This window comes from Gasterosteus aculeatus, chromosome X, assembly GCF_964276395.1.
Source record: "Gasterosteus aculeatus chromosome X, fGasAcu3.hap1.1, whole genome shotgun sequence".
Classification (NCBI taxonomy): domain Eukaryota; kingdom Metazoa; phylum Chordata; class Actinopteri; order Perciformes; family Gasterosteidae; genus Gasterosteus; species Gasterosteus aculeatus.
The window spans coordinates 20,627,020-20,643,481 of NC_135698.1; the positions used below are offsets into that span (position 1 = coordinate 20,627,020).

At 42.7% G+C, this 16,462-nt stretch overlaps 1 protein-coding gene across 2 annotated transcripts in view; it reads right to left on the minus strand.

Moving 5' to 3' along the window:
• The window catches only part of plxnb2b (plexin b2b), a 97,640-nt gene that overhangs the window by 3,408 nt on the left and 77,770 nt on the right, over positions 1 to 16,462 (minus strand). For both annotated transcript variants that reach the window (XM_040162607.2, XM_040162608.2), the window contains 20 exons: positions 16,232 to 16,368; positions 15,595 to 15,777; positions 15,028 to 15,121; positions 13,181 to 13,378; positions 11,679 to 11,858; positions 10,740 to 10,876; positions 10,282 to 10,382; positions 9,686 to 9,915; positions 9,397 to 9,578; positions 7,468 to 7,534; positions 7,073 to 7,219; positions 5,850 to 6,006; positions 4,863 to 4,963; positions 3,775 to 3,859; positions 3,376 to 3,527; positions 3,013 to 3,173; positions 1,540 to 1,687; positions 1,301 to 1,365; positions 982 to 1,057; positions 26 to 100 (listed from right to left, as the gene is read on the minus strand). In XM_040162607.2, coding sequence (XP_040018541.2) covers positions 26 to 100; positions 982 to 1,057; positions 1,301 to 1,365; positions 1,540 to 1,687; positions 3,013 to 3,173; positions 3,376 to 3,527; positions 3,775 to 3,859; positions 4,863 to 4,963; positions 5,850 to 6,006; positions 7,073 to 7,219; positions 7,468 to 7,534; positions 9,397 to 9,578; positions 9,686 to 9,915; positions 10,282 to 10,382; positions 10,740 to 10,876; positions 11,679 to 11,858; positions 13,181 to 13,378; positions 15,028 to 15,121; positions 15,595 to 15,777; positions 16,232 to 16,368 — 2,676 coding nt within the window. The remainder of the gene's footprint in view (positions 1 to 25; positions 101 to 981; positions 1,058 to 1,300; positions 1,366 to 1,539; positions 1,688 to 3,012; positions 3,174 to 3,375; positions 3,528 to 3,774; positions 3,860 to 4,862; positions 4,964 to 5,849; positions 6,007 to 7,072; positions 7,220 to 7,467; positions 7,535 to 9,396; positions 9,579 to 9,685; positions 9,916 to 10,281; positions 10,383 to 10,739; positions 10,877 to 11,678; positions 11,859 to 13,180; positions 13,379 to 15,027; positions 15,122 to 15,594; positions 15,778 to 16,231; positions 16,369 to 16,462) is intronic.

Consider the following 16,462-nt stretch of genomic DNA (forward strand, 5'->3'; position numbering starts at 1 on the left):
CAAAGGAAAGAAAAGGGCCTCTTACCGCATCATAGTATTTGCTGGCGTATTGATACAGCTGATGGAGAGCCACTTGTGTGTTCAGTTTGTCTGTGTGAGACTGGAGAACAACAAAAAACAATTAGTGACAAAATGTAACTTCGCCATTAAACTGTAGCGTTGAATCAGCAAGTTACGCTCGTTTCAAGGTTTAAAAAAATAAAAAATAAAAAACTACCCGTAGAGCCAATATTTAAGAAAACAAAACTAAGACGTATTCTGGTAAGTTTTAAATGTTTCTATTACAAATTAACGCTTTTTATCATTCCATAGTTAATTGCAGAGTACGCCATAACTTGCTGAGGAATTCAAAGGAAACTATCTTGTATCTTTTTGAGATCATCCTCACCGTTTGCCCTCCTACATCTGCATAGCAACCGTATTGAGTCGCTCACACAAAAAAAGGTGCTACTCATTGAAACAGTGGGTGCAGATATGAACAGTTGCTCCTGTGCCCTGTTGCTGTTCTGGGAAGCATGAATTCAAATCGCAGCAGTAGCAGAAATTATTGCGAGAATGAAAACAGCTTTTTGATTGAATTTCTGACCAAATAGTTGCTTAAGAAAAGTTACTTTGGTATTAAACGTCACTTGTCTGTTTGAACAAGGCCTGAGCTTGAAGTGGCAATCTCAAAAATGTACATTAAGGTACAGAGCACATGGATGAAAGTAACACATTATACAACTGCAGTGTTAACAAATGGTTATATGCAGCAACATAAATGACAAAATGCTGTATTGGATCTTTTCTCCCTTATAAAGAAATGGAAGTCTGCACAGAACCCTCAAAACTTGAACATGCATCAACATAAAGTCTCCCAAACAAAGCAAAATCCCATTGTTTTCACTGGGACTGAACTCGGAAGGGTTGTCACTTTAAGGATTAGAACTTTAATAGCAGAGCGATCTAAGTGGAACAGCAAATGACAGCAGTGTTTCTCACCCGTGACACCTCTGCCAGATGAGTGTTCATGTCCTGATCGCTGACAGGAACCATCTGCCGGATGCCCTTGTAGTAACTGCACACACACACGCACACGCACACGCACACGCACACGCACACGCACACACACACGCACACGCACACACACACGCACACGCACACACACACACACGCACACGCACACACACACACACACACACACACACACACACACACACACACAGGGCGTTTTAATCACCAGACTCGAACTATAATTGTTATTGACAAACACTTAAAATAAGCCCTTTTAAATGAAGAAAATCGTGCTGATCGGACTTACTCATCCACCATCTTCTTGTAGGTGGAGATCTCCTTTGCATAGAGTAGTTTGTTACTTGGAGAGTCCTAGAGACAAAAGGTGGACACAGGAATGAAAACGACGGCACTTACGAATGAGTGACCTTTGACGTTCCCACTTCTCACTCCGTCTCACTCCTCCTGGAGCCCACTTCACAGTCGGTTATCCCATCTTCCCTCAACTCACACCCTCCCTCCTCCTCCTTCCTGCTCCCCACTTACGCGGCTGAGTTTGTGCTCGCTCTTGGTGCAGGCGTCCATGAAGGTCTGGGCGATGACGGAGAGTGAGGCGTCCACCACTTCAGACACGTGGACATCAAAGGTGAAGTGGGGATTCTTGAGGATGTTCACCCAGAAGCGCAGAGGAAGACTGTGCGAGAAACAAGTCCATCGTTGAGTTAGTTATCATTAGTGCTGCTGCAGAACGGGGCAATATCCAATCAACCGCATTACATCGATGAATCCATCGGCGTCAGAGGGGCCATTTCATGTGTGAGAGCGCTTTGCCTGAGGTTCGATTGAGTGCAGTACGAGATAACAACAGGATGGAGCAAAGCCTTTCTTATGGGTGCCAGTTTATTCAGAACAATACCCCCGATTGTCCGTTTGTATTAATATTTCATATGATACTGACCTCTTGGAGAATCATTGCCGTTATATAAAAATAAAATGAGGAGAAAAAGAACCCAATAATAATAGTGATCTACGTTGAGCAAAAGTCAATGAGGATTGTTCCACACGAAAACTTTGACCTTTCAAGTTAGCGTGCAGCCTCCCAACCTAAAGCACCGACTTTAATGGAATACTTGAGCACGCTCGCTAATTTCCCCTCTGAACAGGAAAGCACACGCTCATTTCCAACCTCATGGCCACATGGGGGATTCAAAGGAATGCCCCTCCCTGATCAGAGCGAATGCCTCGCCACTTGAGACGCAAGGCGCAAACCGTGTAAAATTCATCCTGGTTTAGTAATATCTCCGGGGAAAGCTGCAGAGAGAATACAATAGAAGCACAAAAATAGCAATGTTGCTATAATCACAGAATGAAATTAGCTTGGGACATAATTACCATGTTTGTTTGTTGTTGTGCCTCATACACACATTCATATTTAATACATGGCCCTCAGTTGATTTGATAAACAGAACGGGTGGATGCAGAACGTGGTGTGGAGTCTGCGAAGTAATTAAATCGCTCATCTCCTGTCCTTGTGTGGATGCTCTCTTGCCAGCCTTACGTCAATCACCAGCATCTAAATGCAACACGTCGTCTTGTACGCTTGAGCCTCAGTCGACGGGACACAAATTTATGCGCTTAAATGTCACAAGGGAGCAGAGAGATTGCAAATGCAAACTAAGTGAGCTAAAATTGTGCATTTGTATTCAGCTCTTTCTTGGACAAGTAAGTTTTATTTCTTGGAGAGTTACTGTATCTCAGGGATTGGAATGTGTGCTGTTGCTCACAATTGGACCCTATTTTGGAGATTTGAGTAGTGGTAAATTGGTAGTGGACTGTACTTGTATAGATCTTTTCTAGTCTCCCGACCACTCAAATCCACTACCTACATTTGATAAGCTTATAAAATGTAAAAACATTAAACTCTACCGCTTTAATGTTAATGAAATGAGGACTTCCTCCCTCACTTATTACCGTATAGTAAATCCAGATGAAACACATCTGTTTATACAGTACTCTTACCTGTTAGTCTTCCAGATATGGATGGTCTCCTCGTCCACATTGTTGTGTTTCAGTGCCTGCTCATCCAGGAAGTCAAAGAAATATTTGATAGCCGGTGGAACAACTGCCCCAGAGCACAGCACGCTGCGGAAGAAGTCATCCACAAACTGCTGCAGCGTTCCCTGAAAGAGGCCACAAATAATGTGAGACAGGGCGCCAAGCCAGCGACGTCACAGCTGTGAGATATAGCCATTTGCACGCAATGACAGCGGAAATATTTTGGCTATTTTCTGCCAGAAGCCATGAATTTATCTTTGCTTTTTAACTGAACAAAAATTGGTATTAGCCAGAAATAAGGCAACTACTTAACAAATGTCTCTTTACCTTGACGGAAAGGAGCCGTGTTAAATAGATCTCTGTAATTGCTTTGGTCATCGACTTGTCCTTCATGCTCCCTCGTTTGGATTTGACCTCATCCAGCTCGTCTGCCGGCCTCACCAAGTGAAAGACCTTGTCATCTTCCAGCAGAGCGTTTCCTATCGACGGGAGAAGAAACCAAACTTTAAACTCTCTTCTAAAAAAACGTCAAGTGAATGTCGATGCAGAGAAATGATGAATGCAAAACAAACTATTGTGAAATGCACATAAAAAGGCAGAAGATGAAAGTGCGTATTGTGTCAGCATAATTAATGAATTAGCATGTAACATGAGAGTGGGGATGAAACACAGACAACCATTGTCTGCGCTTATGTGAACAGTAGGAGTGTTTTCAGAGACACGTACGCTCTTCGTGGTTTTCCTGGTTCTGGTCATAGTTCTGATGAACGGAGAACGCTTTGGACAAGACTAATGTGGCGTTATCTCGTACCTGGAACGCACATAACAGCCTTTTGTTAGACAGAAAACACACACTTCCGTAATAGGTGCTGTGACAGAGGTCGGCAGTCGCCCTTAGCGCCACACAACTAATTCCTAATCAATACGATTGAGTGAACAGCATTATTGGGGAATTTAAGGGCCATTTTTAAGGGCGTCGATTTGCACTACTTAAATACAACCAGTGAATCTTTGGCAGCTTTACTGTTGGACCTCAGCGGTTCGCATGAGTAAGAAGAGCACCACGTTGAGAAAGCAGAGACAAGGAGGGCGAGTGGGGAATATTTGCGAGTGACCTTTTATTTGACTTGGATCAATACAGTGCCAAGAAGATTTAGTGGCCTTCTGTCGCCACTGAGCGCTGACGAGAAGCACTGATGAAGGCAAACAGTGAAGAAAAAAGGCTAAATGTGTGTTTCGCTTGAATATTTGATTAATGGACACACAGCGATCTACTACTTAAATTGGCACAAAGACTGAAAACAGGAGGACAGCTAGTCTGGTTCTTTCCAATGGTAATAATAAAATGCCCATCAGCAACTCTAAAGCTCATTAATCAAGAGCCAGGCTCGCATTTCTCCCACTGCTTCCAGTCGTTGTGCTAAGCTAACTAACGAGCTGCAGGCTCATGTTAAACGGACACAAGTGAAAGCCGGATCGAGCTTCTCATCTAATGCTCTGAATTAGTGAATGCTCTCATGTTATCACCATGCAAGTCAGTAAGATAACTAATTTTACACATTTACATATTTAACCGTTGGTTAATAATATGGACATGTAAATAGACTAATTAGCTTAAAAGAGTAATAATAAAATAATGTCTAAATGTGCAGATGACGGATTTCACTGTGACACAAGATGTACCGCTCAGCCTTTGAGTGAACACCATTCACGTCCACACGCCTACATATTGCTATTTGCTTCCCACTGCCTCCTCAAATCCCTTCTATTTTAAATATGCTACAGCAAGACACTAAAATGTTGTCAGTACTCACGTTGTAGTGAGCCAGAGTGTTGATGCGTTTCCATCTGCCCTCTTTCTGGGAAGTCAAGTCCAGATCCGACAAAATCTGCCCCGTTGAGCCCGGGCGCCACTCTGTGATGAAGGCGAGGGGAGAAAGTCAATCAAATCTCTCTGCAACTGTACGTGGAGATGTACTTCTGTATTTGTTCTTTCTTTCGATACGGTTTTCATTTATTTCATTATGGGTCATTGTGACCCTCAGGTTCTCCTCAAATCACGTGGTCTGAAATAATTCCGCTTTTCCATCCCACTGCCTGCACAGCCTTCTATCTCTCCTGAGATATAGTGGCACACTTGAGTAAAGTCTGGCTGAAGAACTGACAGATCAGTATTGTCTGAATAATTTACATCTCATTCTAAACTTTGAATTGCACCCCAACATTTTCAATTTCAAAAATAATCTGTCACCACTGCAGACCCGAGCTCCATCTTTAACATACGATTCATTTACATCTTTCCCATTCACCATGAAAGAAGACTGATCTCTGCTTATCTAAAATGTATAAAGAAATGAGATCTACACCCTGCGTGGGAATAAAGAAATGGCTTTGAAGTTGGAAAATGTCTATAGAGCTTTTGCCTTTCAAGTGAGTCCCCAAGGTTCCTCACTACAGTAGTGAAAGAAAAAAAAAAACCTTGTTTAGGGATGAAGGCTATCTTCATGTTGCTGACACTGAATAACTTCTCATCCTGGCTGATGCCTTTTTTATTCCACATAGAGACAGAAAGAGAGCTAATCTTCAAACCAATATATCAAATGGAGCTGGAATAAAATAAATAACCAATTATCTATTTAGACAAATGCATTCAGAATTAATTAAAGAGGCATTTGAGTGAGGACTGAAATAGCTTCTCTATTTTGATGCCCTCTCCCTGCCTGAAACGCTTAAATTATTCATCAATATTAGACATTTACCGCTTCAGCTCGTCCTCCTCTCGTGTGCCCTCATTTACTCACCCAGCGTGACACCGTCGACCTTTGGCCGCTGGGAGTACGGCAGGTTCCTGTACACCTGCTCAATTATCTTCTCTTTCACCTGCGAGATGGTGTCGCAGCTCAGCACCTTGACGGGCGTCACATCCGGACCCTCGCCGTGCACCAGCACTTGCAGAGTCTGGCAAACACACACACACACACACAGTAAACACTGATGTAAGAATTTAGCATTGTGCACGTACACATGCCCTTATGCACACAAACGACAAACAGAAATTAGAAAATGGCCGGAGCACCCAGCCACCCTCCCACACAAAGTTGGGATGTTGTCGTCATGGCAGCCAGGTCTCTGCAAGCGCGCACACGCACACACACACACACACACACACTCTGTGTGTTGACACCTGAAAGGACTCCTGTCACCTTTGCCAGCTAATGGCCGAGGCTCAGTAGGTGCAAACTGACCCACCTCGCCTCCCACATTCTGTCAGAAATAACTAACTGACCGCCCTGCAGACTGAAACATGGGGCAGCCGACACACAAGCAATATCAACCTTGTAAACCTGAGAGTAGAAAGAGTCAAATGAGAAGAGTAAAGCTGGGAATTAAAGCCAAAAGGAAACACTGTCTGCCTATAAAATCTATCCCCAGGGGGGTTTTTCCTCCTTCTATAATTCAATCACAGAAGGCGATCCATCACGCCAGGAGACGTGTAATTCAGGCTAATTTGGTAATCGTCCTCGACAACGCCATTACCCATGGGTCTTTTTATTAATGCTGACTTCAACAGAAAACAGCTGTGTTCACATTAGCTTCCATTACTGAAACACAATACCGAAGAAAGACACATAGCGTTCCTTAATACCGCAAACTACCCGAATAAACACGGAGCAGGTGCAGGCTGGGGGGTCGCGGAGAGGCTGCTTGCTACACTTGCACGACAAACTAGTATTAATAGTTTAACCCAAGCTGTGCATTTCCCTTCAATACTGGAATGTGTTGCTGGTGTCACTTCCAGGAGAGAACATTGACACAGAAAATGGATGCTGCACAAAAGCGGGAAGTCACCCGGGGGGGGAGGGGGGAGTTGCTGGTTACTGTGGCAACTGCACTGTGTGTGTGTGTGTGTCTGTGTTTGCGCACATAAGTGCACATGGCTGTGTTGCTCAGAAGGCACAAAACCGCATGCAATCTCAAAGCCGCGTGTGCAGTTTGTCAGGGTGTGCGAGTCCGTCCATCTCACCAGGACGGAGTACTCGACATCGTCGCCCAACAGGCCCGTGTCGTTGAGGGTGTACTTGGCTTTCTTCACTCTGGCGTCCACGGGCCCTTTCTCGATCTGATGCTTGATGGCTCGGAACAGTTTGTACAAGGGTTCTCCTGCAGAGTCCTAATACAGAGTCACACACACACACAAAGCCCATTAGGTGTTTTAGATCATGGAGCTAATTGTTGATTAGCAGTCTAGAAGAAAGATCAATGCACAATATCAACATAGAGCACTAATGAAAGTAATGGAATAACCCATGCACTTCTCCCACTGTTCAATGCTGTAGCATCTTGCTATGAACATTTCCTGGATAACCAGAGTATTTGAACAGAATACATACAATACTTTAGCGACCATGAACTCGTTACCTTTAAAAACTGGTAAAGGCAGATAGACATCCAGTTGCATAGCATCCTTTCCACCACCGTCTCCGACCTGGAAAAAAAAACACTTCAGCTGAGAAACGCTGGGAAATACTCATTGCGGGTCCATAGCGGGTGTCATGAAGTCCCTGATTTATGTGGGTTTTTAACATTGTCTTCAATATTTTGAACCTTTTTTTAAGTTTATTGTGTTTCATGTTCAAGTGTGTAACCAAGAAAAAGTTGAAAGGAAAAACTTATTTTATATTCATTTTATTGTCCTGAAAAAAAATGCTACTTTCTTAATAACGTGCATTTGGGGACATTCCTGCAAAGGGTGCTAGTATGAAGTTATTTTAATTAAAAAATCAGCCAGTGGTCATTTGACAGATTTGCAATGCTAATGTCACATGGTTAGCTGCGAGCATGCCTGGTTCGATGTCTTGTATATAGAGGAGGCTTGTGTTGGCACAATGGCCTAATCAGCATAATGAGCCTCTCCATTGGGGGATAATTAGGATTGTGTACTTGCACAACAGCTAGTCACAGCGTGCCGAGCCACAACAGACTGCTCAAATCACACAATCCCCCCCGCCCCCCCAGCACGGATGAGCAACTAAGTTCAGACACGTTGGTCCTGCCGAGGGAGAAGATTTGACCTTGACATGATCATTACAGTTGTGGAAAGGGTGAAGAACAAAGAACGCTATAATTGGAGATTATTTTCTGAGGGCTGTTTACTTCAATCAAATAATTTAGTTAGATGTTCAAGGAATTCTAATTCTATAAAATGCATTAGGAGATTTTAACAGAGCAATTAGTATTGCGTAATATCAGTGAAAAACAACTGCCGTAAATGCTATAATAAATGGTGCTATGTCTTGCCAAACACAACAGGTTTTTTTTTAAGAATATATAGACTTGTGCATTGCTATTTTTGGAAGATAACAATTGATCTGTCAAATATTCAATTATAAATCAGGTCAGATTACATGTTTGGTACACTTCAGTTGATGAATTTGTTCTGACCAACAATGACAGATGGAGCTTTTTCATACAAGAAAACAGGGTGACTAACTTTTTAAGGGATATAATATCCATAGGAAAATCCACCTGGTGCAAGATGGATTTATGCATTCAAGGCAAAAAACCTGTATGGACTGAAAGCCATTTCTAGCCTAGTCCCCCAATTGGTCAAGAGCTACAGGTTAAGAAGATTTAGAGGACAAAGGGGAAGAACCAAAGAGGAATCACACAGCACTCGAGCTTGGAGGAAAGAAACACAAATGGAGAAACAGAAGGAGGAGGACTGGAACAGATCAAGCAACAGTCTGCCTCTTCGTAGTGGACAACTGTAGTCAGAGCAAAATCCAACAGACAACATGGCAACAGAATGAAACAGTCCACAGCCTCTTGAAGTGAATCCCAGACCTCCTGCGACGGTTAATTTGACCGCTGCCAGGGTGGTGATATGTAGTGATTCTGATTACACAGCACAGAAATAAGGACATTAATCATATCATGGCAAAGGTTGCCAAAAAAAGTCAGCAGCACTGCTAGCTGCATACAGCAAACATTCGGATATTCAGCAGTATCCCGATGACGGACATCGTGGTTTCATGCTAAAGATTTGCAAAACAAAGCATGAAACAAAGTAGAAGCTGAGGTGGATAATTGGTCCTTCACAAAAACAAGGAAAATAAAGTTATTATAATTGATCCTACGGGTGAAATATTACTGACAATCCACACAAGCGCCGACAACATATTTTACACAGAACTAAAAATGCTAACCTCGTGGTGACGGGAGTTACTAACGCAATTCTGTTTGTACTTTAGGAGCCATTCATTTAGAGTTGGTGGACCTGCAGCAGCACAAAACACATTGAATATTTAACTTGGCGCTGGCGTTTTGCCGTTGTATCTCCTCACTCACCTGCGCAACATGAGTTTAGGGTTCTTGCTGAGGACGTATTCCCCCATCAGCTCCAGCAGCAGCGTCCTCATGATGTCGGTGTAGTATTCCAGTTTGCCGTGCAGAGCCACCGTCAGCAGGGATGCGAAGTACACCTTTGCCCTGGCGTTGAAGTCATTACTGCGCTCCAGGGTACGGATAAACTACAAGCACAACAAAACACCAAATCCTTGAGATACGGTTCCCTGGGTTGACACTAAAAGCTGACATACGTATTTCCTGTATTCACACCATTGTGCGGTCTAATTACATTAAGGAGGAAGGTCTTTGAGTTCAGGAGGTTGGAGAACTGGTTGAGAGCCTGAGTCACTACGGCCCGTCGGGCCTCTGGGATGTTGAGTTTTCCTGTGATCATCACGTCGTTGGCGCCGTCCTTGGAGGGCAGGAAGAAGACGCGGTCGGTGTAGGTTTTGTAGTCCAGGAAGGGGATCCGACCCTCGCTCAGTTCGTTGGTGTGGTCCTCCATCTCGATCATCAGGTCTGCGGGATAAAAACCGGAAAATGGTGCCCAGTTCCTTTTTAACAAGCAGCTTTCCTCATTTGCGGGCCGCTCGTCTGTCTCAATCATTATGTTGCGAGAGGCAGCAAAGTGAGAGCTTTGCCAGGGAAATAAATTCAGCTGTGAAAGATTGTTTTCTATTACCGTCGCTGCAAAACCGCTCCTCATAATGATGATAACATGATGTTAAGCGGGATAATTTCTTTCATTCACTGCAGCACAATACATCAAATAAATGTAATCAGAGCTATGAAGCACTTCATTACTTCATAGCTTCTTAGAAGCACGGATCCTTTGAGGGACATTAGCGGTATTGCTGAGGTTTTACGCAGCCGCACTGTTGGTACCTGTGAATTCTTTCTTGCAGCGGTCACGTACGCTCTCCTCCAGATTCTCAAGCTGGTGTTTCACCTTCTCGTACTCTCTCTCTGCCTGCTGACTCTTTCTCCTGAACACGTTAAACAAACAGAAAACATGTGTTGTAAAAGAAAACGTGGAAGGCTTTAAACCGGAATCATTTTAGAGATTAAAGAGATTTAATTGTTGTTAAGTTTCTGGCCCGAGTCAGCACAGTTGCCTGATAACTCAGTCTCCCAAAAAATTGATTTTTAGTGCTGGTATTACGGATTTTTTTAATAAATATTTAGCAGGAAATAACAATATTGTGCGTTTTGTAATGTTTTTTTGTCAAACAACGCACACAAAAAACCTAAACTTAGGCCTAAGCTAATACAATTCAGATAATATACCTACGATCTAAGAAGTAGGTAAATGGTGAGATACTAAATGCGAATCCTAAAATTACCTGTAGCAGTAGACAGAGATCGCAATGATGAGCAGCATGGGCACAATGACAGCAGGGATGATGATGTAGAGTGGCAACTCATTCTTCTTCTCGTATTGCACCGAGCCCACCACCCACTCCCCGTTCCCAAACTTGATCTGTGGATAAACACACGGTGAGGGAATCGTATCATCAGCACATGCTCTTGACATTTTAGCCAGAAATATATTCAGGTAGGTGTTGATGGTGGAGAGATGGAGACGCTGGCACGGAGGAGGGTCTACTCTATTTCTTGGACTTCTGCAAAATGAACTCCAAAACCTTTCTGTATTTCTAAAGTAATGGGGCTACTTGGTGGGCTCAAATTGACTAAATGTGCTTGCATGGAGTTTGGCACTTTATAATCAATCTTGTCCGATGTAGGTATTCTGCACCTTTTGATAGTCCGCTGGTGTCACTTCTTCATGCTGCACACATCCACAGAAATTCAACAATAGCTCAGTACCCAGAGGAGAGGTTACGGTATTCATCACAATTGTGGCTCGGCTATAATTAAATCTAATTATGAAGAGCCTGTAGCAACATGAAAAACTGTTCAACAAGTAAAAAAGAAAAATGGGGTCCCTGGACGAACAGAGGACACGCCTAGAGAAGTACAGTAAAGATTCATGATGCTCCTACCTGCAAGTCTGTGTACATTTACTCAAGCAGTACATTTAAACTCAACATTGACGTACCAGCATCTGAGTACTTCTTTTATGCCACTGTAATCTATTTTATTACATTTCTCCATCCATCATCAAACCGCTTATCCTGCACACAGGGTCGCTGGAGTCCATCCCAGCCAACTTACATTTCTCTCCATTGAAATAATATGTTGATAAAACATCATTTGTAAGTTTTCTAGGTTCTAAAATGAAAATAGTTCAAACAGCACGTTGTGTCTTTCATTTATCTGACCGTTAAATCCAGCAGTTCGGGCCGCGTGTCCCTGCGATGCCGCCGGGAGCGAGCGCTGGGCATCGTGGAAGGCGGGTCCAGAAACAACTTGTCGTCCTGAAGTGTGTTGACCAGACAGGGAACGTCGCCCACAAACGCTTGAGCCTCTTTGGCCGTCATGGCTTTGGAGAATCCCCGACCCTGCAGGCAAAGACCAACCGTGAGGCTAAGGGTGTCTTGACAAAACTAAAGGGAAGGGAAATTAATTAGCGCATTTATACACCATCAAGTAGACCCATCATATGATGAGCTGTAAAACCATTTTATTAGTAATGGATGGAATGTTAATAACAGCTCCTCAACGTTCTATTATGTGTGCCAAAAGTAATTAGAAAGATTAGATTCCTTGTAAGCACACTTCTAGGTTTGTTCTTAGTTAAGACACTGTAGGCACCGCTCCAGTCATTCCCAGAGATCTGGCATTGCAATATTCACTAAGTTTCTGCAGGACACTTTTGTATCTAAATACATGCTTCAATTGTTCTAATGCAGTCTGCAACATAAGAAAGGTTAAATGAGCTAAAGTATACCAGCGTCTGAGCAATTGAAAAGGCCATTTAATTTAATTTATTGCAGTACTTACAGTGTCTGCACAAAGCACTCACCCTGGACTGGAGTTGTGATAAACAATTTTCTATATTTTTTTTATAGAGATTTAATGCCGAAAGCAATATACAACTTGATGCATCAAAAAGTAGCTTGTAAAATGATATGAACCATAAACCTTTCCCTGCTCTCCTTGTCGGGCTTCTTTTAGCAATACGAAGTCCATTGTGCCGTCCTAAAACAGTCGATACGGTCAATCAGCTGATCAAAAAGTTACTATATAAATGGTCTCAAAGGTTTGGTCCTATATTGCAAACAAAACATCCTGAACCATTATAACTTAATTCGATATATATATTTCAATCTATACCTAAAAGGGAAACTTAAATGGAGCCCCCACTGCTGGTAAAACGGATGACAATAGAAAGACTGTTGAAAAACGTTTAACGTTAAAGCTTTAACCTTTAAGGCTTTCAATCAATTTGGCCTATGACAACTTAAAATAAAGTTGTAATCCATCATTACTGCATTGAAACGAAATTCCTTTGGTGTGATTCATTTCCTGTGGGATTTACCTAATAACCTACAAACAGTTTCAGATTAAAAAATGATTTTTCATTATTATTTATATCATTTAAAAGGAGGATTACAATAAATAAGTGTAAAAGTATTAAATTGTACTTGTAACGCCATCTATAGCAAATTGTAAATTGGCTTATTTGAGGAAATTGCACTGAGTTTGTACCCTTATGGTTGAATGCACTTATTGTAAGTCGCTTTGGATAAAAGCGTCAGCTAAATGACATGTGATGTAAATGTAATGTAATCTTAATTCCTTCACACAGACAGGCATATTGTTCAGAAACCCTGTGCTACAACTGAAGCATTAAAAAGGGCCGCGAGCCGCCTGCACTCACAGTGACGATGATGATGCTGGTCTCCGTGATGACCTTCTTGGTCAGCTCGTGGAAGCTGGGGTCAGGGTGGTACTCGAACGGGCTCAGTTGCTTCTCCAAGTTGTCGAGCTGGATGAAGGTTTTAAAGGGCTGGTTCAGGGAGCGGTTTACTCGTGGAGAGCGAAACTGGATGACCGTGTCGTTCTTCTCGTGGGCCTCCTGAATGTATCAGAGAGGGCGAGTAAAACAGAGCTGGACATTTACAACAAGGTAGAGATTTCTGGTCTCACGTAAGACATTACAGTGTTCAACATAGAAAATATGGTGAAACAGTGGGTGTTTTACAACGAGCCGAGGAATTGATGCTTTTGTTAAGTGAGGGAAAAGAGGGAAGTCTGGAAATTAAAAGTATGTGTCTCTTTTCAGTCATTTGACTAAAACCTTCATCTGCTGTCGTAGAATAGCAGCCTCTGATGAATCACAACTCAGTCATTCCTCCTCTGGCTTTGTTCATTAACTGGACCGATATTTCTGTCACTTTCTTTTGAAGCGGGGCTGACAATACTCTGTGTGACAGCCTGCCCCCTAAGTTTTTCAAAAGGAGAAGGCAAAATGAGGGGGCTGCATTGGAAAATGCTTTGAATAAGTCACGCAGACAGACTAAAAGATTTGAGACTAGTTAAATGGGTTAAATTATTTTTCCTCATTAAGCTCAAAAGTTAATTTGTGTGAATGATTTACAGGGTTTACTGGAATATAACATTGACAAAGTATTCAGTCTTTTCACTAAACATAATACACGGCTCCTTTAAACTGTTGACTCACAGTAGTTATGTGAACTGGCCTTCTCTGCTGATCATTACAGGCGCTGTTATAAAAATGAATGGTTCAACATTTTGGGAAATGGATGGTTAAGTACGTATCTACAGCAGCAGCCACCGAGATAAAACTAATATAAACCAATATACCGGAAAAAAAAGCACTGAATAATTTACAGTTATGGGCGGCTGATGTGGTGTCACCCATTTGTTTTAGTGATATTTAATTCTACAATTAGCATTAATGTATCCTTTAACCAGGGAAAGTCTGAAGCTAAGAGCAGCTGTTGTAAACGGCTGTAAAAGTCTCTGTTTACAATTACAAGCAGGAGTTGCAGTCTTACCGCCAAAGAAAACCTCACTTCTTTGAGCCGCTGACCTGATTCACAATGTAATCAACATGTTTTCACCACGAGCCGGCAGCCAAAAATATTTGGGTCTAGTTCAGTGGATGGACTTAAACCAACAGAGGCTTATGAAGTTGACCAGCCAAGGCCTTTGAGATAACACTTTACATTCACTGCTAGTTTGTGGCAGCCAGGAGTCTTTTCAAATCTCTCCGGTCCCCTGGGTCGCAGAGGACCAGGGCAGAAATCTTTAATCCTAGTATTGAATTTAGCATAAAATTGCTGCTGCTTAACACTGCGCAGTAAACTGGAGTGCAGGCAGCGGCACGCTGGGTACAACTCAGTCGAGGTCAAACCACTCGATTAAGCTGGACGAGGAACATAGTCGTGTCTTGGGTTAGGGTGAAACGGTTGTGCTGCTATCTGCAATCTTACAGGTTTTAAGGATTTCTATGAGAGATTAGAGTTGGAGGAGTACTGGCTTAAGGACTCTGCTCAGTGGAAGCATGGACGAGTGCAAATGGGTTTCTGTTGGTTATGTGTTTGCAGAATTTGAATAAATCACCAGCGAGGTTGTGGTGATGGTCATGCGTTGTGTGGAAATCGATGAGAGAGAGGTGGGGATGGGGGGCGGCACATGAAAAATACATTTTGTGAGATAAATAATCAGCAAAGAAAGCCAAAACAGAAGTGGAAGACATACCTCAAAGGCTATTGAATTGTCTGCTTGGACCTTGAGGAATGCAGTCTGGATTAGGTCGAAGCCGGAGCCAGTCACCACAATGTTCCTCCCTCCACTAAAAACACACACACATAGCAGTACAAAACACAGTAAAACATATTAATGAGATCTAAAAAGCAGCAATGACCAAGCTCATAGAGAAAGTTACAGGAAGACAGACACACTTTGTAAATAGCACCTGGTGTCATTTTTCACCACAGATGAAAACAAATTAGTTTAGCCTGCCAGCATCTTCTGCTGTTCCAGGGTGCGTGCCTAATCACACGCATTTAAAGGAGAATTATTTTCATCTAATCATTCAATCTAATTTTCCTCGCCACATTTGTATCAGTAAGAATGACATCAATAAGGACGAGGAGAACTAGCCTCCTACAGCGTTCCAGACAAAGCAGTCTGCTATACAGCAAAACCTGAAATTACACATGCTGAATACCATCAAACCCATTCGTTCAACTCAATACGTTTCCAGGTAAAGTGAAATATCAATATTACAAGGTAAACCCTAGTGTAGTGCTACTTTATACTGACCAGACAAAGCTTGCTTTGGGTAGGTGGTCGAGCACGACGGGGTTTTCTAGAAAGAGGAAGGCCCTTGGGATGCTTGTTATGGTCTCCTTTCCGTACTTCACGGTCACGGTGAGAGGGTCAGAGGGCACCTTATCTGATCGGTATTCTCCCGTCCTGCAGGTGATCTCTTGTCCGAAGCTCAACCTGCAAAGAAAAAGGACATAACACTAACTGGCTGCAGAAGTGGGGGTCGCACAAGGTCACTCGTCTCCTCCTTTAAGGTCGAAGCCGCCGTGGCAGCAGTCTGACAGCTTGTTAAATCCTGGCTTTGCTGCTCCTCTAACTTGTTATTTTTCTGTTACCGATGCCTAAAATGACACCATGGACTTGGTTTGACAGAACACTGTTGGTCACAACAGGGAAAGCCAGTGGTAGAAGAAAAGAAAACCCTGCGTATGACAGCAAAGATACATTCAATTCCATTTTTCTTTCAGAAATGTAAAAATAATCATCAATTTAAAGGCTTCAAACTGTCCATACTGTAGAATTTGCATAGAATACAATGTCTGAATAACAAGTAGCACAATTCAATTTACGAGACTGAAAGAGAATTGGGCTTTGGCATGAATGACAATTATTGAGGAAAAGAAGCCCTTACACAGTGCAGGCCAGCCCTTCCATAGTAACCGTGACATCGTCCATACTGCCAGTCTCCAGAAATTGCCCGGAAATAGTAATGAGGGTGCCCCCAACTTTTGGACCTCTAAAGGGTCTCACCGTCTTTGGAATCGGGTCCTGATGAGGGTGGAGACAAGATACGAGGTCGCAAGACACAGGGTGAATACATACTTTCTCCTGCGAGGATCTACATGCACACGCAAGCGCCAAC